The sequence below is a fragment of the Nestor notabilis genome, unplaced genomic scaffold (assembly GCF_000696875.1).
Source record: "Nestor notabilis isolate BGI_N333 unplaced genomic scaffold, ASM69687v1 scaffold15031, whole genome shotgun sequence".
Taxonomy (NCBI): domain Eukaryota; kingdom Metazoa; phylum Chordata; class Aves; order Psittaciformes; family Psittacidae; genus Nestor; species Nestor notabilis.
In genome coordinates this window covers 47141-74091 of record NW_009915845.1, presented here as the reverse complement: position 1 = coordinate 74091, position 26951 = coordinate 47141, and the positions used below count along the sequence as shown (strand labels likewise).

The 26951-nt window shown below is 49.5% G+C and overlaps 1 protein-coding gene across 1 annotated transcript in view; it reads right to left on the bottom strand.

Annotated features, from left to right (window-relative positions):
• Nucleotides 1–3351: 3351 nt before the first annotated feature.
• The window catches only part of DGAT2 (diacylglycerol O-acyltransferase 2), a 23901-nt gene continuing 301 nt past the window's right edge, over nt 3352–26951 (bottom strand). Inside the window, exons 2-8 of the mRNA XM_010024311.1 lie at nt 19116–19235; nt 17832–17939; nt 16940–17010; nt 9001–9205; nt 5509–5683; nt 4486–4688; nt 3352–3701 (exon numbers count right to left, since the gene is read on the bottom strand). Of these exons, the coding sequence (XP_010022613.1) occupies nt 3547–3701; nt 4486–4688; nt 5509–5683; nt 9001–9205; nt 16940–17010; nt 17832–17939; nt 19116–19235 (1037 nt within the window). The 3' untranslated portion in view covers nt 3352–3546. The remainder of the gene's footprint in view (nt 3702–4485; nt 4689–5508; nt 5684–9000; nt 9206–16939; nt 17011–17831; nt 17940–19115; nt 19236–26951) is intronic.

Below are 26951 nucleotides of genomic sequence, written 5' to 3'. Positions count from 1 at the left end.
AGCTCCAACCCCTGCCACGGGCAGGGACACCTTCCACTAGAGCAGGTTGCTCCAAGCCCCTGTGTCCAACCTGGCCTTGAGCACTGCCAGGCATGGGGCATCCAAGCTCTTTGGCTGGCAGGCAAGGAGGAATCAGCCATTGCAGGGGCCTGCACCCAAATGCCATCCTTTTTCCATCATTTTAGCGACGTACCCTTTTGTTCAGCTCTTTTTGGCAGTGGGAGAGCTCTGATTTGAGGCAAAGGAGAAGGTGTTCCTGCCCATGGCAGAGGGTTTGGAACTGGATGAGCTTTAAGGTCCCTTCCAACCCAAACCCAAACCATTTCTATGGAAATAGAACAGAGACTATGTAAATGCCTGATGAAGAAGAGGTGACAGTGGGAAGTCCCCCTCTGCCTAAACAGATACAAACCAGGTTGAAAGGCCCCCAGCGACTTTCATTCCCTTTTTAACAGGCAAGTTTGTGAGCCAAACCACAGCGAGAAGGGAAGAGAAATGCATCTGGCAGAAAGGAGCAAATAGAAGAGTACAAGAAGACTGGGACCAGAAAAGGCTGATAGAGCCCAGGGCAGAGGAAGGGACAGATTTATCAGGCCACTTGCAGGTATAATGAGGAATGTTAGGAGGACAGGGAGATCTTAAAGCACAGGAGAAGTGCAGATGCACTTAGTACCAAGCTAAACAACAGCAGAGGAGGGGAGGCTGCTGAGCTAAAGGCAAGACAGGCCCACAGGAAGGCAAAGATGCCCATTTCTCAAAGGAGACTGTAAGAACAGCTTTATCAGGGCTGGTCTATCATGGGCAGGAGCCTATCTCTTGTGGTGGCTAAGAGAAGACATCTGCACAACAGTGGCAAGAGTTTAGTGGTGCCATTCTGAGACTGCTCCAGCAACATGTAGCGTGGTCACCACTGAGTCAGGGGGGATAACTTTAACTTCTATTAACATCTAGGTTAGGTTTATGGTCTCTTCTTGTTCTGGAGGTTGTGTACATGAAAGGCAGCCCCTGTGGTGCATAGTCAAAGGCACAAGTACAGAAACATAAGTGTAGCAAAAGGTACCTATGAGCACCATGACGACAGCCCCAGTGAGTGGGTAATCAAAACCATTAAACACACCACAAGCTAGAGGTGGATTTTAGGTAAGGCTCTTGCTCCTAATATTCCAAGAGAAGGGAAAAGCCAACTGCAAAGACCCAGCTTGCAAAGAGTCATTTGTCCATGAGCTCTGCTCGGAGGGGTGGTTGGAACTTGTATGAACCTGGCATGTCCTGGGCTGGTACTTTGTGTACAAGATGAGATGCAGGAAAATCCTCTTTTTATAGGTGGTAAGTCAGAAGTAAAGAATAATATGCAGTGGCAAACCCTTTTTAGATCTTGATTAAACCAAGTTTTGAGCAGAGTGAGTCTGACCTTGCAGTATGAGGAATTACAGGACATTCATTAGTGAATTGCAGGAATGGATCCTTACTTGAAATAACTCCCTCCTCTGCTTTAGGGGAATTTGCAAGCAGCAGCTGAGCTTCAATGTAAAACTTGACAATTGAATACAGTGCTCAGAGAAAGCTCTGCAAGAGCTGATCTCCAGTTTGTGCCAAAAGTGGTTGCTTAGCATGGTTTGGAAGGGAGCTTAAAGCTCCTCCAGCGCCAACCCCTGCCCCGGGCAGGGACACCTTCCACTAGAGCAGGTTGCTCCAAGCCCCTGTGTCCAACCTGGCCTTGAACACTGCCAGGGATGGGGCAGCCACAGCTTCTCTGGGTACATGTGTGCAAAATGCCTTCGCTGGCCACAAACTGTCAGAAGTGGTTTGGGCAGAGCATTCATGGGTTTTCTTGCTGTGCTTCCCCAGACAAGTCACTGCAAACCCAGCTTCAATAGCTGCTAGCAGAGAACAGAGGATTAACCTAAACTAAAAGAGGAAGCAAGCATCACACCAGGTTTATCTTCTTTCCAAACTCCATTAGCCAAGCCTGAAAAGGGCAAAGAATAAGCCTGCCTTTCACCTTGAGCAAGAGCAGTGTGAAAGCATCCACACTTATGGACCACTGCCATTGCTCATCAGCCAGCCCACCAGACAGCAGGGTAAACCCTCACTTGTTACTAAAAGAGCCCACATGAACTTTACAACTAAGTGTGCTATTTCTGGAGCACTTTGCAACTCCAGTGTTTGCTCAGCTTATCCTGGATGTCCCATGCAGGAGCAGGGCAGATGAGCGTAGGTCTGATTTTGGACAGACACACCAGTTTTCTCCCCCCAAACCCAAAGCACAGCTACTATCACACAAACAATTGCTGTAACAAGAGCCCAGCCACAGATCACTGCAACCCCAAAAGAGACCAAAGCAGCCCCCTGGTTTTGCCCGAGTTTATTTCTATAAATTTGTACAAAAATTGATACTCTGCAATATAATAATCTATCAAATATGACAGATGAACATTTGTCTTTAGAGAGGCAAGACTCCAGGAATGTGAAGTACCATCCTCTTGCTTGGAAGAAAGGCACATTTCGGAGCTCAAAATACAACTGAACCATTGAGAAGGCAGGTCAGACATGCAAGTAGTGCAATGTTTCAGGTTTACACACACAAACACGTTGTACTCTGAAGGAATCTCACTACAAGCAGTGTTAACACGCACGTAAACATCTGATAAAACACTTGTAAAAGTCACTCACTGTAGATCCTACACGTGACAAGGCTATTTACTCCTTTACATTCACTGGACGGAATAGTTAAAAGCCATCTTTGGGCAGAAGTTACTCCTAGCTTTCCCCAAACGCTTTTGGGATCCAAACCCATTTACCCCTATGAGTCTGCAACACCATTGCACCATCCCACTGCCCCCTTAGAACTTGCCTTTGGAGTCTTGTGACTGTGAAGAAGCCCCCTATTTCCAGCTATGTGCAAGCAGCATAGGGACAGACCTGCTTCTAACCTGACATTCCAAATACAAGTGGTGAAGATACAGCCCCCAAAGTATCCACCACACTATGAATCGAGGTCCACCAGACTCATGCCCTTTGGTTTCCCTCCACCATCCATGGTAGGTGCCACAGGAGGCAGCTGCTGCTTGTGCTTTCAGAAAGGGTTGCTGCAAAAGCAGAAATACCCTTGTGCAACACAAGCACATCTCAGCATCACTCTTGTGCAACACGCCTGTAATACTGCTGGCCAAGTCAACCAGACGGGTTCTACTCTCCCAAAATAGCCTGTGCTAGTGGGGACAGTAGCTGTGGGAATGCTTCTAAATCCATTGCTGGCAATCCAACAGCATTAGAGCAGATGACAATGGCAATCATTTCCCCCTGTCCAAATCCTCACAGCAATGGGGAGTTGTGCTTTTGTTTTTCTGGATAGAAAGATGGTGGTAATGGGGTTTATCTAAAGTAAAGCCTTTCTTTACTTTTAAAGTGGTCTAGCAATACTTTAAACACTTTCTTGGAAAGACACATACACCCACACGTGCTTTCAAGTACACGATGACAGCTTGGATTCCTGGAGAAGATGTGTTGATTCCGAGAGAAGGAGGCGATGCTCAACCAATCCCTTCAGTTGACTTCCAAGACCTCAGTCTCTGGCAGGCCAAATTTGCTCTTATACTTGTCAAAGAGTTTGATCAGGGAGTCCACATACATGCTGTGGTAGAAGTCCACTTCCTTCTGGGTTGGATTGCAGATTTTAGGGATGGTGATGGGCTCCCCAACTGATAAAGAGAGGAGAAGATCCACATGTTAGGTTGAAGGCTCCTGTACAACCAGGAGGTTTGGCCTCTATGACCACAACTATGGTAGTTCAGCATATCCAGAGCTTGCCATTATAGCAGATGTTTGCCTGGTTCCTCCTGGTTCTGCAGGCTCTGAAGCACAATTGTCCCACCACCACCACCACCTTCATCACATCTGCAGTGATGCCCAGATCCATTTTAGCTACAGTACACAGCATCTACTGTGTAAAGGGTTGGGAAGCCCCACTTGCTTCTGTTTACAGTGATAAATCCCTCCTCCATTAACAGGAATGAAGACTAAAAGCTGCAGTTCTGTATTCTTCAATGTATTCCCCTGTACACACCATAGCAGCCAACCAGTACTCTTCTCTCTCCCTCAAAGCCTTGCTGCTTCAAGTTCGAAGACTCAAAGGCAAGTTTTAGCTGACTCTTAAAGCCAACCCAAGACAGCACCACATCACCAGTCCTAGGAGGGGGGGAACAGGCTGCTTCTGGCTTTAGCCAGCCAAGAGCAGAGAAGGCAGCAGCTACAGCATCTTTCCTTCCCCAAAAGAGCTCACTTGCAAAGCTGTCTGGCAATAGAGCATGATGGAAGGCTCGTAGCCTCTGCAAACTCTTCTAGCTCGTTCTCAGCTGTGCTGGTTTATATACAGGGGAGAACAGAGATTTAGAGTCAAAACTCAAGCTAGAGTGGGGTTATGGCAGAGACTCAAGTATGCTACAACCCAGAAAAGCACATAGCATGTTTATACCAAGAGCTTACCAACAGTGGTGATGGGCTTGGAGTAAGGTAACAACCCCCAGGTGTTGGAGGAGAAGAGACCACGGCCATGGAAGATGCATGGAGCAAAGCCAATGTGCTTCTGAAACTTCTTCTGAACCCACCTTCCCCAGGACCCCTCCTCGAAGATCACCTGCTTGTACACTTCATTCTCCCCAAAGGAATAGACAGGAACCAGGTCCGCACTAGGAAGATGGAAAGATGTTAGGACCACAACCCCTGGTCAATCCCACAGCACCTCACTCACTGCTGCATCCTCTTCCAAGCTGCATATTTGCAGACTCCATTGGCCAGAGCTTTGTCTGCAGCACAAGGTACTGGCATAAGTCAGCCAGAGCTGACATGATACAGTAGATGAGGCACACAGAAGAACTTCACTGGCAATGGGCGTATGAAGCACTTCTCAGTCAGGTATTGAATATTATAGAATATCATGGGAAGTGGTGGAGTCACCGTCCCTGGAAGTGCTCCCAAACCATGTAGATGAGGCCTCAGTGCCAGGGGTTAGTGGTGGCCTTGGCACTGCTGGGGAATGGTTGGACTTGATGAGCTTAAAGGTCTTTTCCAACCTGGTTGATTCTATAGAACGGTTTGGGTGGAAGGGACCTTAAAGCTCATCCAATTCCAACCCCTGCTAAGGGCAGGGACACCTTCCACTAGACCACATTGTTCAAAAACTTGCTTCCTTATTCTCTCACGTCTGATTTTTGATGGACATCCCATTTCAGACACATGGGACCTCTGGAGCTGCATCAGTGATGCCCCGTGCAGATTACTGTCATCTGCCTCTCCTTGCCCTGGCAGCCTTGTGTTGTTCTAGACATCTTCCTACCCCTGTTCCCTACTCAGAAGCCAGAGGACAGGCTCCTGTCTGATGCTCCGGACATACATCCACATAGCACAAGTGCAGGAAGGAGCATCCACCCAAGACATAGACTGATTCAGGGGATAAAAGCACCTTCCACGTGCTACCAGCACTGCTCCAGCACTGAGGCTGCCTCTTACCCGTGCCGTAGGGCCAGCTTGACAAATCCTTTCCTGTTTTTCAGTGTCACAGAGTTCTTCCCTGGGGTGCAGTTCAGGGACTCTGCTGCTCCTCCAACCACGATGATGATGGCGTTGCCGCTGCCGTTCTTGGACAAGATGTAGTCTATGCTGTCACGGTTCACAGGACATATACCTGCAGAGCCAGGAGACAGAAGGGTCAAGACACAACATGGAGATGATCCCAAAGCCGTATCTGTAGCAAAACCTTTGTGCCTTGGTTGCAAGTCGAGTTGTTCAATTCTCTATGGCCACAGAGGGTTGGGTGTGCAATCACACAACCTGCTCCTCAACCAAGCAAGCAACTAAGAGACCTGGACAGCACTAGACTTGGTCATAAACTCCACCAACACCAGCTCTCAAAGAGTTGCCCTTAACACCAAGACTTCAAGCAAGGATCTTCTGAGCTTAGTGATGGACAACAGGTTTAGGATAATCTCCCTCCAAGTAAACTTTGCAGTAGGAGCTGGTTTATGCTTAGGAGGAAGTAGAGCAGTTGTATTTTGATGGGTGAGAGTCCGAGTTTGAGCAGTTCCTCAGCAAAACCAAGTAGTAGAATAGGTTGTCCTGTGGTTTAGTGACACAAAAAGTAACTGGACAGATCTATTATGAGGTGATTTCAAAGATAATTCATTTTCTGCAATAACATCAAGCTTTTGCATAGCAGCAGCAGAATCTTTTGCTGTTCTGGAAGAGATGCATGGGACAGAACGCTCAGTAAGTCCATGCTCCGAGACAAGGGTCTCGGAAGGTCTTTCCCTCTGTTCTGGACTGGAAGGGACAGGACTGCACCACCAGGCACAGCACTGCAGCTTTACAAAGCAGTCCCTGCCCCAAAGCACCAGTCCTCACTCCAGGACCTCACCATTCAGCCCAATGAAAGAGAGTACTTTTAATTCCTACTCTATTGATCTAAAAATGCTGAAGTGTTTGATTCTCCCCTCCTGAAACTTGTGCTTTCATCCCACAGTTATTGTCAGAGCTTGCTCACGCCTCACCTTTTTGGCCAGGATAACCGAGGAGAAGCAGGATGCCTCCCACTGCTCCCAACGCTCATTCCCATTCCCATCCACACAACATGCCTGTGCGGAGCACTTAAGGTCAGTGCACTAGGAAGGGCAGTGTTACTCAATTTAATTTTAGAAGCTGACTCTTCACATCTCCCTGGTAGTTACCACTTGAACCGAGAGCTAAATGTTGACTGGCCTGGGTGGAATTACACAGGGCAAGCCTGAAAGCCTTCACGTGTATCAGAGCATCAAGGTCACCACCTAATCCCGGCTCCCCTGAGACAGATCAGCTGGATTTGAAGATGGAAAGCCCACTTCTTCCAGCACAGCTACACTTCTCTCTGACCACGCTGCTTTTGAAAGGCTCAGGCTGTGCTTGCAGCTCCATAGGACAGCTAAGAAGCCTTTGGACTTCTCCCACTCTCCACACCAAAGCTCACTCTGACCACACAGCCCTGGCTCTCAGGGCAGCACAGATTTATGTTCAGCCATTTCACACGTGGTAAGAGGAGATTACTACTGCTCACAGCGTTGAAATCCTCCTGCAGCAAATGCAATGAGACATGCAGGTAAGGGCCAATTGCCAAATTATGCTCTTAGGCACATTTACACAGTATATAGGATTTTCTGGCCGTCTAATGCCTTAGAGCATCCCTGCTGCAGCTTTAATCTCCAGCAGGCTATAAAACATTGTCATACACAGGAGTGCTAAAGCAATTCAGTAAAATCCTAACACGTATCACTGCACCAATACACACACTTCAGTGGTTCATCCACAAAACACAACTTCCCAAGTGATGTTAAAGCCTTTGTAGTGACATTAAGTTTCAGTATAGGAAAGCGAAGACAAATTAGGGCTTTCAGAAAGGTAACTTCGTCCATGAGATCACTATAAGCACGATCACTATTTAAGCAAGATCCTATGGTCTTACTCAAATCCTAAGTGCAAAGGAAGCTGAATTTCCCACTGATTCCATTGTAATGCTCAGGAATAGCCAAGCCAGGCGTGCCGGCAATGGTGCTGCTAACAGCTACTCCCACCCTCCTTCCAGAAAGAGGGAAGCAGCTCTGACTGGCCTCAAGATTTGTCTTAAGCAGATGGGACATGGGTTTGTATTTAAATATAGAAAGGCTGATGCTGCATGGAAATTGAAGTAACACATGGAATAAGTTCACAGCCAAGAGACCGGAAAGCAGATCCCAGCTTCTCACATGGTGCTGTCCTGTGGAATTCCCACGTTATGGGAACTACAGACTTCACACACCTACTTCCATCTGGTGCAGGAAGATGGAAACTAGATGGAGATCTGCCCTTCCTAGGGACAAACAGCTTTTCTGCTCTAAATCCAGTTAGTTTCAGTCTAAATTAAGGCAGTAATGTTGGAAACAGTCAAACCTACCAAATCAGAGCCAAGTACAGCCACTCCTATCCCCTCCCTAGCCCAGAGTCAAGATCCAGCCAAAATATTATAGTAAGATACCTGTTTTAAAGTCATTTATGGGTGAATCTGTTCCAGGAACAGCAAACAGGGCACTGGAGGGTTCCATTCACCGTCTAGAAATGTTACTCCCCCATCTCTGCATAACCTACGAGCATCCTTGCTCTGAAAAGGAAGCTCAGGTGATGCAAGAACAGTGTTTCTTGAGGTTGTCAACACTGTTCCTCCTCTGCCCAGTCCCACCCTACAAGCTCTCCACCACTATAATACTGGAATCCATTGGAACAGGCTGTTAATGTCATTCAGCAAACACATCACTGACTGCTCAGTGTCACCTATAGGAGTGTGTGCAGGGAAGGGGCTCTTCTGAACAGCAGAAACCACGCAATAGCCCAGGCTCTGGGGACACCTAAAAGTGTGGTTGGGTGCAGAGGGTGTTTATCACCACCATAAGACTAGATGCATGATGGCTCATGTAGTAGTAAGCCCAGGAGCAGAGCTAGCCACAGTATTCACATTTCAAAGGCACCTTCATCTATCAGAACCTCTTAATGATCACCAGGACAACTTGGTTCCACATCTCAGTCTTCCACATCCACAACTACAGATGCCAGATAGTTTTGCTCTGCCTTTGGACAAGAGCATCCTTGAGTTCAGGATGAACGCAGAGGAGCAGCAGTCACCACAGCCTGAGATAGTCATATCTATTCACAGCTTCCTCTTGATGACTACATGAAAGCAATGTTTGTGTGATGCTACCAGAGCAGTTACATGAGTTTCTGACACAGCTTTTCACTTGAAAGTGGGGAAAAGAGCTTAGAGACAAGGGCATGGTCTCTGCTCCCAAGGAACAAGGGATGGCACAAGAGGAAGCGGCCTCAAGCTGCCCCAGGGCAGGTTTAGCTGGAGCTGAGGAACAATTCCTTGCCCAGAGGGTGCTCAGGCATTGGAACAGGCTGCCCAGGGCAGGGCTGGAGTCACTGTCCCTGGAGGGGTTCACTTACCACCAGACATGAGGTAGTCCCTCAGAATGGGCATCCTGAAGTTCCCAGCCAGGGTAGCAAGGTAAGGTCGGATCCCAGGGAATTTCTGGCCCACACCAGTGGCCTCTGTGCTGAAGTTGCAGAAGGCACCTAAGCCCATGATGCCGTGTGGATGGTATCCAAAGATGTAATTCCTGGTGGTCAGCAGGTTATGGGTTTTAACCAGCTGGGAAAGAAAAGAGCTCAAATGAAGACAGATATTTACAGGTCATAAGGAGAAATGGAGATAAAGCCGAAGTCCCCAGCTTTTGCCTGCCAAGGAGAACAGCCCAAGAACTGGGATACGGACTATCCTGGCTTTCAGAAGCTGTGCTACGAGCAGCCACTTAGACTTCAGTTCCCCAAGCAGAGGGAGCAGCATAATCAGGCTGATTCAGCCACAAGAGCACTACCAGCCAAGCAGGAACAGGGGTTGGGCTGCAGCAGCCTGTGCCCTTCGGTTCTCTGTTCCTCCCGAGGGTGTTCATTCTTGCAAGCCTCTTGCCCAAACCAACCACATTCTCCATGGCTCTGTAGCCACAGCTACGCCTCCTGCCAGGCCCTCTCTCAGTGGCTCACATCCCAGGAAGTGGAAGGAAAAACACCATAAAAATCAGTGTCCCGTAACAGAGTCCTGTTTGCTTAACACTTGAAAACAGACCTAACCACTTAATGTGCCTGCGGGGCACGCTCCAGGAGGGAAAGTGTGCAGAAGGGTGGCTTGCCATTGGAAACCATCCCTCTTTTCAGCAGGTTTTGCTCTGACCTACATGCCAAAGCACCAAGAAGGCACCTCAAGCCATCCACAGCAGTGCTTTGATTTCTGAAGGGGTGCAGGAGCAGTGATCATACTGGTTTGGGGTTGTGCAATGCTCCTACCCCTTTACTCGTCCGTTTGCACAGCATGGGCACTCCAGGGCTGTTTCAGCCATGCACAGCACAACCCATGCCCTGGTTCCACTGCTCAAGAGGATCTTGGTGCTGCAAGTAGCAGCACCCCATGCATCAGAGCATCCTCCCCTGGCAGCACACAAGCAGCCTGAGCAAGCGCACACCAGGACTGCTGCATCAACCCTGTACATATTAGGATCAAATTAGAAGCTGGGATCAACTTTACCTTGTTTCGTGCTGCAGTTTCCACTGACTGCAACACCCCACGAGAGCGGGGCAGCACCCACAAGCCCCTCCATGGCGCTGTTGGGATGAGGTGTTGAACAACTGCACCCCATCCCTCAAACTGCGCAGGCAAAGGTCGCTCTGCGTGAGCTCCTACGGGAAAAGTGCAGCTTCCCAAGACATCACATGAGCATTACACACCCTCTGCGCTGCCCAAGGGGTCACTGACTGCAACACCCCACGAGAGCGGGGCAGCACCCACAAGCCCCTCCATGGCGCTGTTGGGATGAGGTGTTGAACAACTGCACCCCATCCCTCAAACTGCGCAGGCAAAGGTCGCTCTGCGTGAGCTCCTACGGGAAAAGTGCAGCTTCCCAAGACATCACATGAGCATTACACACCCTCTGCGCTGCCCAAGGGGTGCTTTGGCAGCAAGCACCCATTTGGCTCCTGCTCTGCTTGGAGCAGCGTGCCCAGAAACCCGAGTCCCTCCTCCCCACATTCCCAACGCTGTCCTTGGATGCGCTCTTCCAGCCGGCGGCTGCAGGGTAGACATGACGCAGCAGCGGGTTAAGCAAGTTGACTGCCCCAGCTCCCCTCTGCCCTGAAGGTCAGGCAGGGCTCCAGGAAGCATGTGTGGATGCCTGTGGTTGCAGCAGCTTGCTGCAGCCCCATGGCTTGTGCCACATCAAGTCATCCTTCCTCCCTTTCCCTTCCTGCCCCATTAGTAGGTGACTTTGCTTTCACTCCCCAGGGTGGGAGGGGGGTCCTTGGCCACTTAGGGCAGAGCTTCCCGGATACAGACTGGGAACCACTCTCCAGTCATTCCTGGAGGGAATGAAGCAGCAATGATAGGTGACCCCTCCATCTATCTGCTCTGCTCCGTTGTAAGAGACACTCAAGGCCTGGTGGCTACAAACACACGTAGCTTGGTTGGATGGATGGCAAAGACTCCCCGTTAGAGCTCCTTAGGAGTCCTTGGGTCCAGAGAGGCACCAGAGCTGGAGCAGAGCCTGGAGCACAAGTGTGATGGGGAAGGGCTGAGGGACCTGAGTGGTTTAGTGTGGAGAAGGCTCAGGGGGGACCTGATCGCTCTCTGCAACTGCCTGACAGGAGGATGGAGCCAGGAGGGGGCTGGTCTCTGCTCCCAAGGAACAAGGGATGGCACAAGAGGAAGCGGCCTCAAGCTGCCCCAGGGCAGGTTTAGCTGGAGCTGAGGAACAATTCCTTGCCCAGAGGGTGCTCAGGCATTGGAACAGGCTGCCCAGGGCAGGGCTGGAGTCACCGTCCCTGCAAGTGTTCACAGCCCGTGGAGCCGAGGCCTCAGTGCCAGGGGTTAGTGGTGGCCTTGGCACTGCTGGGAATGGTTGGACTGGATGAGCTTAAAGGTCTTTTCCAGCCTGATTGATTCCATGATTCTCTTGTCAGGGCAGGGTGGTGGTTTCCAGGCTCAAACCTCATCCTTTACTTGCCCCAGGCACAGTTGCATCCAAAGGAAGCCGGCTTGAACAGAGGGTTTGCCCCTTGTCACTTCGGAGCACGAGGTGTTTGTGAGCTGAGCTTGGCAGAGCCACATCTCTCATACACAAGACACACTGTTCTACTACCAGCCATGGCAAGTGCCCTGCTCCAGCCCCTCCACCACGTGCCAGGATGCCCAGTTCCCAGAGGAGCCCGTTGTTTGCGTAACTGGTATGAGCCCCAGCCAAGATGCAGCTTTATCACTCCGTGTTTGCTCTCCAAGACCTCCCGTTACAGAGCAACAGGGATGGAGGTGCCCACCATGCTCACAGATAGTGTGGGAGCAAGGCAAGAGGTGTGCAGGGAACCAACCCACCTGCACACCCCATCCATGGCGGGGCAGAAGGTGAGTACCTGAGCAGCACTGGAGGTACAATGAGCATCAAGCAGGGGTTTACAGTCAGGAGGCAGCCTGGTGTCCATACACATGTGCTTGGCCCATGCAGGTCGAAACTACCCTCCACAAGGTGTCCCACAGTAGGTGGGTTAACAGAAGTCTTCCTCTACCCAAGTCAAGCCAGAGCAACTAAAGGCTGCCAAGCATCAAACAGGTTTGTGCACCTACCTGCGAGAGGTGCAGCTCTTGACATCCCTTCCAACCTGGTGTTCCATGATTCCTAGATGTGCTAATGCATAATCTCATGGCCTGACCTGACAACAGCAAAGGCAGAGCCTTCATGTCTCCCCAAATTGAATCTAAAAGCAGGAATTTTACATGCTGTAATCGCTTATTTCCAGTCTCAAGCAAGATGGAAGCTTCCCTTAGGAGGCCAATCACTCTCTACTAGTTTTCATGCAATCCCAGACTGGTTTGGGTTGAAGGGACATTAAAGCTCCTCTAGTCCCAACCCCTGCCCCGGGCAGGGACACCTTCCACTAGAGCACGTTGCTCCAAGCCCCTGTGTCCAACCTGGCCTTGAACACTGCCAGGGCTGGGTCAGCCACAGCTTCTCTGGGCACCCTGTGCCACCTTCAGTGTTCCCCTTGAGCTGCCTTAGCTTGGCCTAAGGAATTGCTGTAGCTGTTATTCAACAGCACAACTCTGTCCTGAGCCTCTGTTTTACCTTCAAGGGCTCCTCCAGCCCCACAGCCCCAGCTCCTCAGTGCTCCCACAGTGGTTCAGAGGCAGCACGTCCCTGCTGCATCCCAACCGGATGATTACAGTGCTGGGACTGAAGCTGAACCTTCACCCCACTGCACTAACACGCCTGTTCCCAGGTGCTGGCTGCGACCAAGCCTGTTCCAGTGGGAGCAAAGTCCATCTCTGCTCTCGTAATAACACCTTTCTTTAAATAGATATAAACCTGCCGACAGAGGCAATAAAACAGTGCAATGGTGGCAGAACAGTGACACTCTGCGTGACACTGCCCAAAGAACAGCACTGCCAGCTGGATTTGTAGGAACAGGGTAAGGAGCACACTCAGACGTGGAGGAAGAACATTGCTGCTCAGCATGAGGAGGTAGCAAAGAGCAGGGTGGAAGCCCTGTGTGGGTGCTCAGCCTCCTTGCAAGCTGAGAGCACAGTGACCATGCAGGCACACAGAAAGCAGAAAGTTAGAGCTCATCCTACAGGATCCAAGCAGGATGCTTGGATAACAACTGAACAACTGCAATTAGCTGCATCACACCCAGCTATGGAAGGAATTATCTCACCTTCCCTGCAATGCAGGCCAGGACCTGAAGGCCCCCCCAGGCTATCACTATCACCACTATGCTCCATAGAATCACGGAATAATGAGGGTTGGAAAGGACCTTAAGATCATCTAGTTCCAACCCCTGCCATGGGCAGGGATGCCTCACATTAGACCATGTTGCCCAAGGCTCTGCCCATCAGACATAGGAAGCAAAAGCCTCTATTTCCATTCTGTAACTCATCTACATTTCCAGTCTCTAAGTTATCTACAACAAGTAAAGAGAAGCTTGGCCAGGACAGCAGCCAAGCCACAGAGCGCAGGACAAACACTGCACACAAGTCAGTGTCTTGCATCAGTCCCTGCTCCAACCATCCCCAAACCATCAGTGACATGGGTTAGTGGTGGCCTTGGCAGCAACGGGCTTGATGATCCTAAAGGTCTTTGCCAACCCAGCTGATTCTATGACCTCAGCATGAGACTGAGCTCTTACTACACACATCTGAAGTGCTCCCTGGTCTGCAGCCCTCGCTATCTGAAGTGCTATTGCCTGTGGAGATAAGCAGTGTTCACATGCTCAGGTGGTGGCTTCTTCACCTAGGAGACCTTTAGATGGTGGCACTGCCAGCACGACACGTCGGATCAGCAGGAGGCTGCTGGGACCCAGCCTGCCTCTGTGACAGCCCCATGTTCATACCTGCAAGAGCTTGGGCTTTATCTGGCACTGCAGCACCAGGATTTAGCTCACTGGCAGCTTCCTCAGCTGCTTCATGCACTGCTAAGCTTAAAGCACTATTTGCAAGGCCAGCCACTAAGCAGCGGCCAAACTTAAGCTTCTAGTGCCCTAAAATAGCTTATTACTGTCAGAGGAGCTGCATGAAGCCCTCTGCATGAGGATAACCCGTGCTCAGGCAGAGGAATTGAGCAACATTCAGGCTGGCTCCCAAATCCATCTGGATTGGCCAGGTTGGATACAGGGGCTTGGAGCAACCTGCTCTAGTGGAAGGTGTCTCTGCCCATGGCAGGGGTTGGAACTGGATGAGTTTTAAGGTGTCTTCAACCCAAACCATTCCATAAGCCCATGAAACCCAGCCAGAAGCTCCAACATAGGGTTTTGAGGTCAATACTGGTGGCATTTCAGCCCGGCCAGATCCAGACCTCACCTTCAAGACCGACTCACACCAGGCAGGTACAAGGGAGTACAGGTACAGTTCAGCCACGTACCAAGCCTGGCATTCAGATCTGCAACCACTGACAATGTTATGCTGCCCTCCCAGGTTTAGGGTGCTACAACTGTCACCCACTGTCCCCTACTGCTGGGGAGGTGGCCTTAGGGTTTGGGGAAATTAATCTGCAGAACTGCTTCCTATTTATCTCCAGGAACGGGAGTAAAATCTGAGCTAATACCCTACTGCAGATGGTGCCTGTGCTGATATGGATGCAGGGAGCACAGCTCTATACACAGAGCCTGAAGAAGCAGAGGTTAGCATTGCAGGTGGCACTGGTGGGATTGGCACTGGTGTGGACACAGGATTAGATACAGCAGATGACTACCTTAAACCACAAGCCAGGAGACAAATCAAGCCCTGAGCCACTACAGAGGCAGTTCAGGATCCAGTGAAGGTGCATTTTGCAGACAGAAGGTTTAAATAAGTTATTGTTTCTAAACCAGTCTCTCTATTAAGGAGTTCCCATGCTCTATAAGTGCAAGCTCAAGTCATTCCAGTGGTCGGTACCACTCCTTACAAGAGGGTATTCCTGTAAGATCAGTCCCATGATTGCAGACAACCACCTCCAGCACCTCCCCATCCCACAGTCCCTATAACAGCCTTCAACAACCAGGCACCCACAGCAGGGGCAGGAGTGATCCCAAAGCTGTCAGCCCTCATGTTCTACCTTCCCATACCATTTACCAGTGGGGTCTAAACCTTCCACAACTTTACTCTCTTCGTGACAAAGGAATCACAGCCATAAGGGGTTCTCACAAATGGACCTGGTGGAGTAGCAAGTATCTACCCAAGAACACAGCAGAGAATTATCTGCCCAATCTCATCTCTGAGCCTACATGAATGACCCAACTGTTAAACTTTATGTCTACAGTGATCTGACCCTATGGCTGGTGCAGAGCATGAAGACAGGGGCTAAATACCCCAAAGGAGAGGTAAAACAAGGGGACCAGCCATTACTGAGGCCCTCTTGACTCAGGACCCCAGGAGAAGCTATCCCATTTTAGCCTTCAGCAGCACCAAGGTAGGGTTTGCTGTGCTACTGAGGACTTCACACTAGAAGGCACCACGTTTGAGTCCCATCTTCAACACGAGAGCATGCCCTGTTCTCCATCAGCTATGGGACCACAGCCACTTGCTGCCTGTGCTGCTCTAGTGTGTTTTTCCATGTACACTTGCCAGGAATTACCTGTTAATAGCAGCAAGTTCACCAACACCATGTTCAGGCACCTTGAAGGCTCAAGTGACTCTGCACAGAGGGAGTTCAATCTGTGCCAGTTTGGCTTCCTTTTGGAATTGGATTCCCTCCTGCTTTGAGACAGGACTATCTTAGGGCTGGGTAGCTCATTACAAGCCTGTGGCAAAGTCCCTCCCTGTAGCTCAGGCTGAGTAGAACTTGCCAACAGCTTTACATAATAGTCCTTTCAGCGGAATGTCCTTCCAAAGGGGATCGAGTTCCCTCCTGGACAAATTTGGACCCTGCTGCTCCTGTCAAAGTCCTTCAGCTCATTCTGCAGCCCCCAGCCCCCTGCTTTGTGTGCAGCGGGGCTGAACTAGCAGGGAAAATACAAGAGAGACCTTAAAGCAGCTCCAGTGCCTAAAGGGGCTCCAGGAAACCTGGAGAGGGGCTTTGGACAAGGGATGGAGGGACAGGCCAAGGGGAATGGCTTGAAACTGCCCGAGGGGAGACTGAGATGAGCTCTTGGGCAGAAGCTCTTCCCTGGGAGGGTGCTGAGGCGCTGGCACAGGGTGCCCAGAGGAGCTGTGGCTGCCCCATCCCTGGCAGTGTTCAAGGGCAGGTTGGACACAGGGGCTTGGAGCAACCTGCTCTAGTGGAAGGTGTCTCTGCCTGGGGCAGGGGTTGGAGCTGCAGGAGCTTTAAGGTCCCTTCAACTCAAACCAGTGATTCTATGAATATACAAGACGAGAACTGGAGCTATTCCCACGGCTGGAAGCCCCCTTCCCCAAAGCAGCTGATTTCACTGCTCCCTATGAAGCTACAGGACTCTGTGCACAGGATTTCTAGATGTTCCTACCCACTACACTGCTGCCAGAAGGTGTAACTGGAAAACAGGCCAGAAGTGAGCAGGATTTACAAGAGGGGAACAGAGGCAGGGCCAAACACCCAACAGAACTGCTGCAGCGCAGAGGCTGGAGAGCTGAACATGGAACCTTACTGCTCCAGGGCACATTGCATCAAGAAGTCAGTTGATAAGAACATCAGAAGCTTCTACAAATCATATCATCAGTGGTGATGCATTTTACAACCACAGATGCTCCAAGCAGTAGTATAGCAATGGAAAGTAAGCCACGTCCTGATTACAGTTCAGTGTCAGAGACACAGTAGTAGAGCTCCATCACCTCCATAGGGGTTATTACAAGTCAGTCTCAAACAGTCCCAACACATGGAGTTAAACCATTACTTACTCTTATTGGAAAATAATCCCTGAAGTACCTCCATATGGCCCAGTTCCTCACCCACTGGGACCTTCTTCCACCTGAAGAGAAATAAAAGACCATGTTTTCCAAGCTCTTTCCACATGGGTGCCCACCAAGAAGCCTAAAGGATGCCAGATTGTCTGCTGTCTCACTAGAGAAATCAGCTATTCCACTCCTCTATGTGGGATACCTGCATCTCTAACTAAAAGCAGATGGAAACACCCATGGTCAGGACTTCAGGGAACTACAAACTAAAGGTAAGATCTGTCTTGATCATCTGTTGTAGTCATGCAATGGACAATTCAAGGTAGAAACAGCTCATTGTTAACCTCAGATTCACCCTTTGGAAAAGGGCGAGATCCTGGCTGATGCCAGTGGTCTTGGAGCAGTGGAAAGCTGTGATAATCTGGCTGTGAAAGGAGTTGCCAAAGCTTGATGCCATTGCTATAGGGGGCTCTCAGAGCTGGTTTCCATAGGTATAACTTTCCTGCTTTATTTGCAACATCACTGGTTCCATAGGGGAGGCACATTCTAATACCCGTGCCACAAACTGAACCTTGCAAGAGCTGGGGAGGTCAGCAAGATCTTCAATCTTTATGCAGATCTTCCTGACCTACAGGAAGAACCTAAACCTTATAATTACAGTGCTAAAAGCCACTTATGGCCTGATATTAGTGAATGTTACCTTGTATTACCCTCAGCATCAGTAAAACCTGCAATCGCTCTTTATACCAAAGCTATGCTCCACTGAATGGTTTTGGCCAGTGATGCAGCCAAGTCCCACTAAGAAGGGAAGTCACCCATCATAAGGAAGAGCTTCTTTGTCTAAATATGAGGACAGGGACACTTAAACAGCAAGGATTTATTGTGCAATATTTACCTTTCTTTGGTGTATTCCAGTCAAATACAAGCCAGGCTAAATATAGAGCAGCAATGGCCCAGCAATCTGTGCACAGTATGTACATGAGGATTAAAGTGCAAGCAATACCTGCAGAGGTCCAAGAAAGAGAAGAAAACAAGGTTGCATCAGGTTTTGGTCTGCATTTATACCCCTTGCCTTTTGACCCTTCTGTACTGCAGCCTTAGCCTCAACCTGATGTCATTAATCCCCAATCAAATCGGATTTAGCCAAAAACCCCTTATGGAGGACTGCGGCAGCTTCCTCTAAAGCTTTGAAGTACCCCAGCCTCCCCTCCAGGGTATCTCCACATCTCTGTTCTACAATACAGAATGTTTTGTGTTGGAAGGGACCTTAAAGCTCCTCCAGCTCCAACCCCTGCCCAGGGCAGGGACACCTTCCACTAGAGCAGGTTGCTCCAAGCCCCTGTGTCCAACCTGGCCTTGAACACTGCCAGGGATGGGGCAGCCACAGCTTCTCTGGGCACCCTGTGCCAGCGCCTCAGCACCCTCACAGGGAACAGCTTCTGCCCAAGAGCTCATCTCAATCTCCCCTCTGGCAGGTTCAAGCCATTCCCCTTGGCCTGTCACTACCTAAGGCAGCTGCTCCCACAAGCAAGAGCATCACGGTTTCTTTGTGGCCCACACCAAGGGGGGTTCTTCCACAGCTACACAATCTTCCACACATTACACCAGCCATCCCACCAGGGATCCCACCGACAAATGGTGTTGCCTTTTAGCACAAACTAAGTTGGGAAAGAAGAGCAAAACTTGACTGACTGCAACCAGCATCTTCCTCCAGTTTCATTATCAATACTACAGAGCAGAGGAGCCTGAGGCTTTATATAACCCAAGTACCCAGAGACAAACAGTCTTTACTATTTCACTGGGTTAACAAATGCTTCTTGCCCATCTCTGGTGCCTCTTGGAAGGAGACCAGGCCAAGACAAAGGCATAGTTGCAGTCAGTTGCATCAGTCTTTTCTCCTCTGTGGACATTCCCATGAGTGAATCAGGTAAGAGATTACCAATCACTTCAGCCTCATTTGTATGGTAGACACAGTCTGAGCTAAACATCAGGTCTTTTCATAGTCCTCATGTTTTTCTAGAGCCACATTAAGTCATCTAGTGCCAAACTATGAGCGTGCTTTACAGTACCCACACACCCCCTAGGAATTAATGCTTATATCAAACACGTTTGAACTCGATTTCTTCCAGTATTAGTGGAAAAAACAAAGCTTTGCTCTAGGCCACAAGGTGTTACTTACCCATGACGAGGAAAGTGAGAACCCATTGCAGCACGGAAATGATCTGGAGTTGTTTCTCTACTTTGGATTTCGACAGCCAGAACAAATCCTGCAGAGCTGAGAGGATGCTCGATCCTGTGCCTAAGGGAAAGAAATGACTTTACTGAGCAGAGAGAACAATAGTTTCCTTTCAGACGGGAGGCTCAAAATCAATGTTCACACAATTTGATTTTAGGCTTGTCAAAGGCAGTGTTTCCCATGGAGTTTAGGCATCCAGGAAAGGGAAGGTTTGCCCTCCACCAGCATCCTATGTTAGGGACAGCAGAGGGAATTAGTGGGTAACATCAGCTCCTACTTAAGCAAGCCTGTAACTGCTTGCCCTCAGAAGTGCAGAGCCATTAGCACATCCTCATAGCATGTGCTGCCTCTTCACAGTGCCAGTTCTTGGAAGTGAAGAGGGAAGCACATGATTTCACCCTAAGATAAAGATCAGCCATCCCAAAGCACAGGCAAACTGTTGCTCCTCCACCCTTGGCCAGGTCTGTTGCACAACTCCCATGTACGTGCTCGAGCTCTGTACTCCAGCTTTACACACAACAGTCCAAGGGCTGGTTGAGCAACACCTCAACCCGTGACCCCAAGGATCCACCTTTCCAAGGGTAAGGAAAACTCCCAGCGTTTCTAAACCAGCAGGTAAGGAAGGTAGGAGTCAAAAGCCACTCTTTTAGAGGCTTAAGCTATTCAAGTGGGGACAAAACCAAGCACAAACGAAGTGATAGACTTGATTTCTATATGAGGAACCACCCACTGGAGTCAGTATTTGCCTCTATGCTCAACAACCCCCAGAAAGAAGCACTTGCAAGTGGGTTCTCCTTCGCTTCTCTTCATTGCCTTATTTTACAAGCACCGTAATAAGAGGCTAAACCACAAACCAAGCTGCTGGCCTATGAACAAACCAGGAGGTGTGTGCACATATTCCTTGTCTGTTGAAGGATCAACCTGTTATTAGAAGGGATGCGATGTTGCTAAGCAGATATTACATCAAATGGGTTCAGGCCCTGTGGCAAGACATGACACTGCTACAGGTGATACCATAGCAAGGGCCCACTGTTTGCCAAGTGAAAATGATAGCAAAGAGCTTTTTGTCTAGATATAGGAAGTACTGGGGGTTTTGGTGGTTTCCACAAAGAACCTTACACTGATGCATCCTTTAAACACATGAAGCATCTCCACAGTCTTCGCTAACTGTTGCCCTTGCTGATAGTTGAGGCAACAGGACTAATGTACTGCAGAACTGCTGTAATAGTCCTGCAGCCCCTTTTAAATGCCATTTACTGTTAAGCCTGCACATGGTCCCTACAGACAGCTTCCTGCCTCCCTTGCTAGCATGGACACCAACAGGAAGCCACAGCGGAGGCTGCAACCTAAATCTAGAGTCAGCCCACACAGCTCAGACCCTTCACTGTGCTTAGTCTGCACCGAATACACAGTCCTAGCCATGGGTTGGGTGTTAACTACCCCAAAGCAGACCAAGTTTTGATCAAGGATAGATCATGTCATTGCAACTGCCAGTAAACCACAACCTACAGCACTAATAGAGTCTGAAGCAGATCAGCTAGAGCTGAAGATAAGCTAGTACAGTATCAAAAGTGAATTCAGCACGTATGTCTCCCATTTGAGATGAGACAGGAGAATGCACCGAGTTAAACTGTCACCGTGCACTGATTGCAGCACTAGAGTAGGAAGACTCAGAAATCCCACACTGCAGCTCTTGGGTGGTAAATCCCCAAATTGGGGGCAAGTGATGAACTCCAATCCCATCTCTTACAGAGCAGAATCACCTATCGTCCCTGCTGAAGGGACACAGCCTAGACACATCCTCCATTGCTGTCCCAAACCCTGGCTTACAGAACTGCACATGGACAGACCTCATGTGGTCTGAGGGCTACTAGATACTAGTTTAAAGGAAGCTTTTGGCAATACTGGTGTCACTGGGCATATGTCTATGCCCTCATAATAAGCCAAAAGTCTTAGAGATGGCTTGTGATCCATAATAAAAGCCCAGCCCCATGTAATTTATCCTTCCAGCACCTACATACACTACCAAAACATCTTCTGATGGATGAATCCAACACTCCAGCCTTGGATCTGCTTACTCCCTATCCTCCTCCCCCATAGAGAACAACTGTTCATCCCTCCCTGCATTTGTACTTCAGCATTTCCTAGATGCTTTACTGCATTGTAGGCATTGCTAGCCCTGTAAATAGACCGGTATTGGGTAGCACAGGTCAACCTGGCAGCTTGTTTCCTGAACCACATTAAAGCTCTTGTGCTGACATTCCACTCCTGCAGACAGAGCAGGCAGCTCAGCACCTGCCCTTGGACAAGTGGTGTCCTGGGTCAGGTATGTGCTGAAAGCAAAGGACATCCTCCACAGAGATCAAGAATCCCCAGCACCAAAGCCAGTAGTTACCAGGGGCTGGATAATATTAATTGCCAGATAAGGATGTAAAAAGAGGGAAAGAACATGGGAATGGGGAGAGGTGTCTCCTACAAGTGCATCTGCCTGTGCATGATGTGCCTCTGCACCAACAAGCTGCACACTCCAGGTGGATCCAGAGCATAAACTGTAGGGTGGGAAGTTACAGATTTTAGTGCTGAAACAGCCTTTTTCAGCCAGTCCTGAGCTTCCTGTTCATTAACACTTTGTGATTCAACCCTCCATGCAAGCCTTGCCTCCTTTCTCCTCCAGCTGAAGCAGGCAGGGGGCATTTTAGGGAAGACCCTCCATGCTCTGAAGAACCAGACCAGTTATTGGTGACTTGGAGCAGAAGAGCTTTGATAAGTCAACATAAATGTGGGGTTTAGGGGCTCAGCCACAGCAGAACTACCCAACAGTGATACTTGCATTCAGTTCTCTAAAGAAAACCTTTCAAGCTCACCTATGGGCCCACACTGAGCATCATTCACATGTTAAAAACCCAAAGGAGAATTAAGCAGAGGAAATACATCAGTCTAATAATCAAGTTTAATACGGCCCATTAGGTATACCCATGATTAACTTTGAGGCAGAAGGATCCTGTGTACCCCAGCCTTTGGTATCCTTCTGTATCAGTCTTTTCCCAAGGGAATGACTTGAACCCTGAAGAAACACAGACCTTGATCTTCTATTGCTGGAGACAGTTGCTTGTCCCATGCTGGCCTCCCAGGGAACCTGTTCTAGAACTGCACAGCCCAGATGTTTGAGGTCACAGCCTTGGCAACCCCACTGCCCAAAGAAGTGGTCAATGCCCCACCCCTGGCAGTGTTCAAGGCCAGGTTGGACACAGGGGCTTGGAGCAACCTGCTCTAGGGGAAGGTGTCCCTGCCCGGGGCAGGGGTTGGGACTGGATGTGCTTTGAGGTCCCTCCACCTCAAACCACTCTGGGGTTCTGTGTCTACACAGTAGAGATATTAGCAGCAACTTTCCTGGTCTCAGATGAGATCCGAAGCCCCTCAGCTCCCACTGCATGCTCTGAAGCATTGGTGGGATACTACATGCACTAACCCATGTGTGGCTGTCAAGGATGCTACTTGTCAATACAACCACAGTAGTTGCAGCATTCCAAGGAAGCTCACTGACATGACCCAGCTCTTCCTCAGCTGGTGATGGGCTCACTAGACTTCCATCACTCAGTTCTAGTCACCATCAGATGGAGATGCTACCAAAGAGATACTGGAGTCAATGAAGGGCTTGACCAAGCATTTAACTCATGTCTGCAACACACACTGTGCTAGAACAGCATCTGGTGCACATGCAGCACAGTTTGTTTCAGAGGAAATGCTCAACCACTGTGATTTATCAAGGCACGGAGGTAGAATTAAATAGAACTTCACATTTGGGCACCAGAAAACCCATTCAACAGCATTTAATTAAATAGCAGCCAAATAAATTAGCTGAGGGGGAAGAACCAGTGTTGCAGACAGTTAAAATACACTGAAAGCTTGTTAAAGCCAAGCTTCATCTGCCACCTTTTCAAGGCCATCAGTATATTAATTCCTGGCCCAGAATGATGCTGCATCACAGCTTATTTAGAGGAAAAGCAAATTAGATCCTCCAAAGCATAAGGTTGAAATGGGTGTTTTGAGCCTCATATTTGGCAGAGAAGCTGACGCTGGAGGCACAACCAAGCTGGATTAGATACAGACCAACACTAGATCCTTGTGGGGGCCCAGCCTCCCGTGCAAGAGCAGGCGTCGTGACAAGCTGCTACATCCAATGTGACACATGTAAAACCCCTTTGAGCAACACCACTCATTCTGTGCCTTGGGCTCTCTCAGCTCCCCAGCACAAGCTCTCTTCACTTCCAGTTTCCTTGTCAGTGGTAGTAGGTAGTGACTCAGGTGGGAGAATCACAGTTTACCAGTGCGAGGTGTAGTTATCCTGCCCTGTTTGCTTATACAGCAGCTTGCTCCTGCCCCAGGAGGCTACTCAGTGATCCCACCTCATCTGCAGTGAAGAACACCTACAAGTGCAGGTCACCAACATAGCTGGCAGGGACATGCGACAGCAACATTCATTTCAGCCCCTACAGGGAGCAGCTGGGAGCGTGCGTAGCAAGTAGATTCGATACGACGTTTATCTCGTGTTGGAGCAGCATTTACTCACAGGCTGAACTTGGCCTTTGGACTCAGGCACCAGCAGGTTCAAGTGATGTAACCATGAGTCTAGACCCAGCTGCCCTAGACCAGCCAGCAGTTTAGATTAAGTCAACAAGGCTTAATAGCTGTAGACAAGAGGAAGGGAAGCATCCTACTGCATCCTAGAGAGGCAGGTAGGAGCTCTGAAAGAAGGGCTCAGTCACGAGCAAGTCCAGAGTTCCAACTCCCAAGTGGTTTTATCAAGAGGAGACACCAGAACACAGCTAATAATGATGCTTTACGCCCAAAACCAGATGTCCCCCCACAAAGCAGAAGTGAGATATGACAAGCCTCAGGCGTAGTGTAAGAGTAACTACAAGGTAAAGTTAAGCAAAATCACCTTCTTTACCCCAAACTTTGTAAGATAGAAAAGATACTTCAGCGAAGGACAACCCTTCAATGTTATGGCCACACTAGTAGATCATAGAATGGTTTGGGTTGGAAGGGACCTTCAAAGCTCATCTAGTCCAAACCCCTGCGATGAGCAGGGACATCTTCAGCTAGACCAGGTTGCCCAGGACCACATCCAGCCTGGCCTGGAATGTCTCCAGGGATGGGGCATCCACCACCTCTCTGGGCAGCCTATGCCAGTGTTTTACCACCCTCATTGTGAGGGATTTCTTCCTCACATCCAGCCTGAATCTCCCTCTTATAGTTTAAAACCATCACCCCTCGTCCTTTGCAACAGGCCCTGCTAAAAAGTCTCTCCCCATCTTTCTTCGAGGCCCCTTTTAAGAACTGAAAGGCCATATAATGCCTTCCCAGAGCCATCTCTTCTCCAGGCTGAAGCTCAGCTCTCTCAGCCGCTCCTCAAAGGAGGATGTAGTTTCCTTCCTCAGGAGAGTGGAGCACCTCCTCACTGCTCTGCCAGGCATGAGGAGAGCACCTGGACAGCCTATGGCCAAAGTGGGTCAGGTCAGGATGAGGAGATAACGATCCCTTCTACCCAAAGGATCTCAAAGCTTCATCCAGCGTGAGGCACCGGTCCAAGGTCTGCTCTGAGTTTGCAATACTGGGTTGGTGGCCGAGAAAGCTCCCCCTGCACACACACACACACACACACACACAGAGGGATAAAGAGGGGGCAGATGCCTCCACCTGGGTTATTTTTAACTAGGATCAGACTTGGAGCCAAATTCACAAGCCCTGGGACAAAGCTAGGTGCCAGGAAAGCAAGACTGAAGGCACTAAAGGACAGTATGAGCTGGGCAAGCAAAACTGAAGACACTAAAGGACATTATGAGCCATTCACACTCTCACCCCAAAGCCAGCCCTTTGCACAGGCAAGATACTTGGAAAAGACATTCAGGGAGGTAGGAAGAAAAGTCTAATGGGTTTGTTCTAAATATCCTGTGTAGTAGGGAAGTATCTAACACGATCAAGCAGCATGTGAGGTCCCATGTATGAACCGCTGCACCACGTCACCTCTGCCCACCTCTGACCTATGAGCTCCCACATCATGATCCCAAAAGCCCAGCCTGAGTGTGAGCTCCTCTGGCTTTTGCTGGGACAAGGCAGGTTTGAAGCTGGTCCTGCACCGTGTCACCCATGGCAGGCTGCAGAACCAGCAAGGGGTTGCGTTGGTGGATGCTGCAGTCACCAAGGCAACATCTCCCGTCTCCCCCAGGCAGAAGCACACGAAGAACTGAGTAAGGAAGCACAAATATCACTGCAGGACCCCCACGAGGTGCCTCAGACGAAAACTGACCTGAGCAGAGCTAAGGCAGCTTTCCACCCCTAAGCAGGATTATCTAGAGATGAGGCCAATCACTGTCCCTAAACCACAGCCCATGTTGAATTATGCACATGGCCTAGATCCATCCTTAACACACCAGTGCCAACAAGGTGGCCACTGAGGGTCAGCCCTACGTATTTGATAGGCCTCTTGAATCATTTATTCTCTGTGCTTGGCTTGCACTTAACCCTCCATAGCAGTTCACATGCTGCTAATTCGAATGACCTCTCTCAGCTCAAAACATCACTTGTTTTCTGCTAGTCGCACAAGGGCCAGATCTAAGCATGGATAAAAACACGTAGATCCTTTCCCCCACTTGGTTCATAACTGATCCCACAGATCCACCTCTAATAGTGCTAATATCTGATTAATCAGAGCATCCCTAATACCTGATGTGAGCACCAACAGCTCTACCTACCTGGGCAGGACACAGTGTGAAAGCAAGAGCTTAGCGGTTAATTCACCACTTCAGGTCCTCTTAGCTCTGCTAATGACTTGCTTAATCAAGAGCCATTTCACAGGTCTCCTTCATCCCAGGAGGAATTCGTAGCTTCCTTTATGTCAGGGCAGAAAGCTTTTAGCAAGACAGCCAGAGCAATCACTGGAGAAACCTCCACAACTCCCAGGTCAATGGTTCAGGTGCATTGTCCTGCAGAGCCTCTGCTATTTGTACATCCCAGCACCTCCCAGAGAAGCTTTAGACTGCTTGAACTCAACAAAAACCCTGGCAGTGTTCAAGGCCAGGCTGGACACAGGGGCTTGGAGCAACCTGCTCTAGTGGAAGGTGTCCCTGCCTGTGGCAGGGGGTTGGAACTGGAGGAGCTTTAAGGTCCCTTTAACCCAAACCCCTCTGGGATTCTATGCATGATCCCTAAAGCTGCCTTTACAAGCACACAATGGAGCAGTTTGGGCTTTCCCATATTGTCTCTCCAAGACCTTTAACCTCCAAGTTTCAGCCTGCAGCAGGAAGGGTTCATTGTCTGAGCAGCTCTGCCCGTGACGGGTGTCAGCCACTGACACCCAACCTGCTCCTCTCATAAGGAAGTGACTTTACCAGGGCATAGGGCTGTAAATACAAACTCGCCTCTTCCTCCTCGCATAAAACCTTCTTTTCGCACCAAATCTCCAACTCCCAGTTGTAAATCAACAACAAATCGCAGTGATCCCCCCTCCTCCCCCGCGTTGATGCAGATGTGGGGAACACTGTATTAAAGAAGGCGGCTGCAGCAGTGATTTTTACGTGCCGACTACTACTATTTCCTTCCTGTCTTCACAAGGAGAGAAAAGAAAGGCTCGTTTTAAAAGCAAGTGCCACACGCCCACCTTACACCACGGTGCAAGCTCACTTAGATAAGCCAGAGCCGTTTTGCAACGGCTACAGGAGAGCAGCTCCGACCCTCCGAGCTCGCCAAAAAGCAAAACCTGCGCTGAGAGCTGTAATC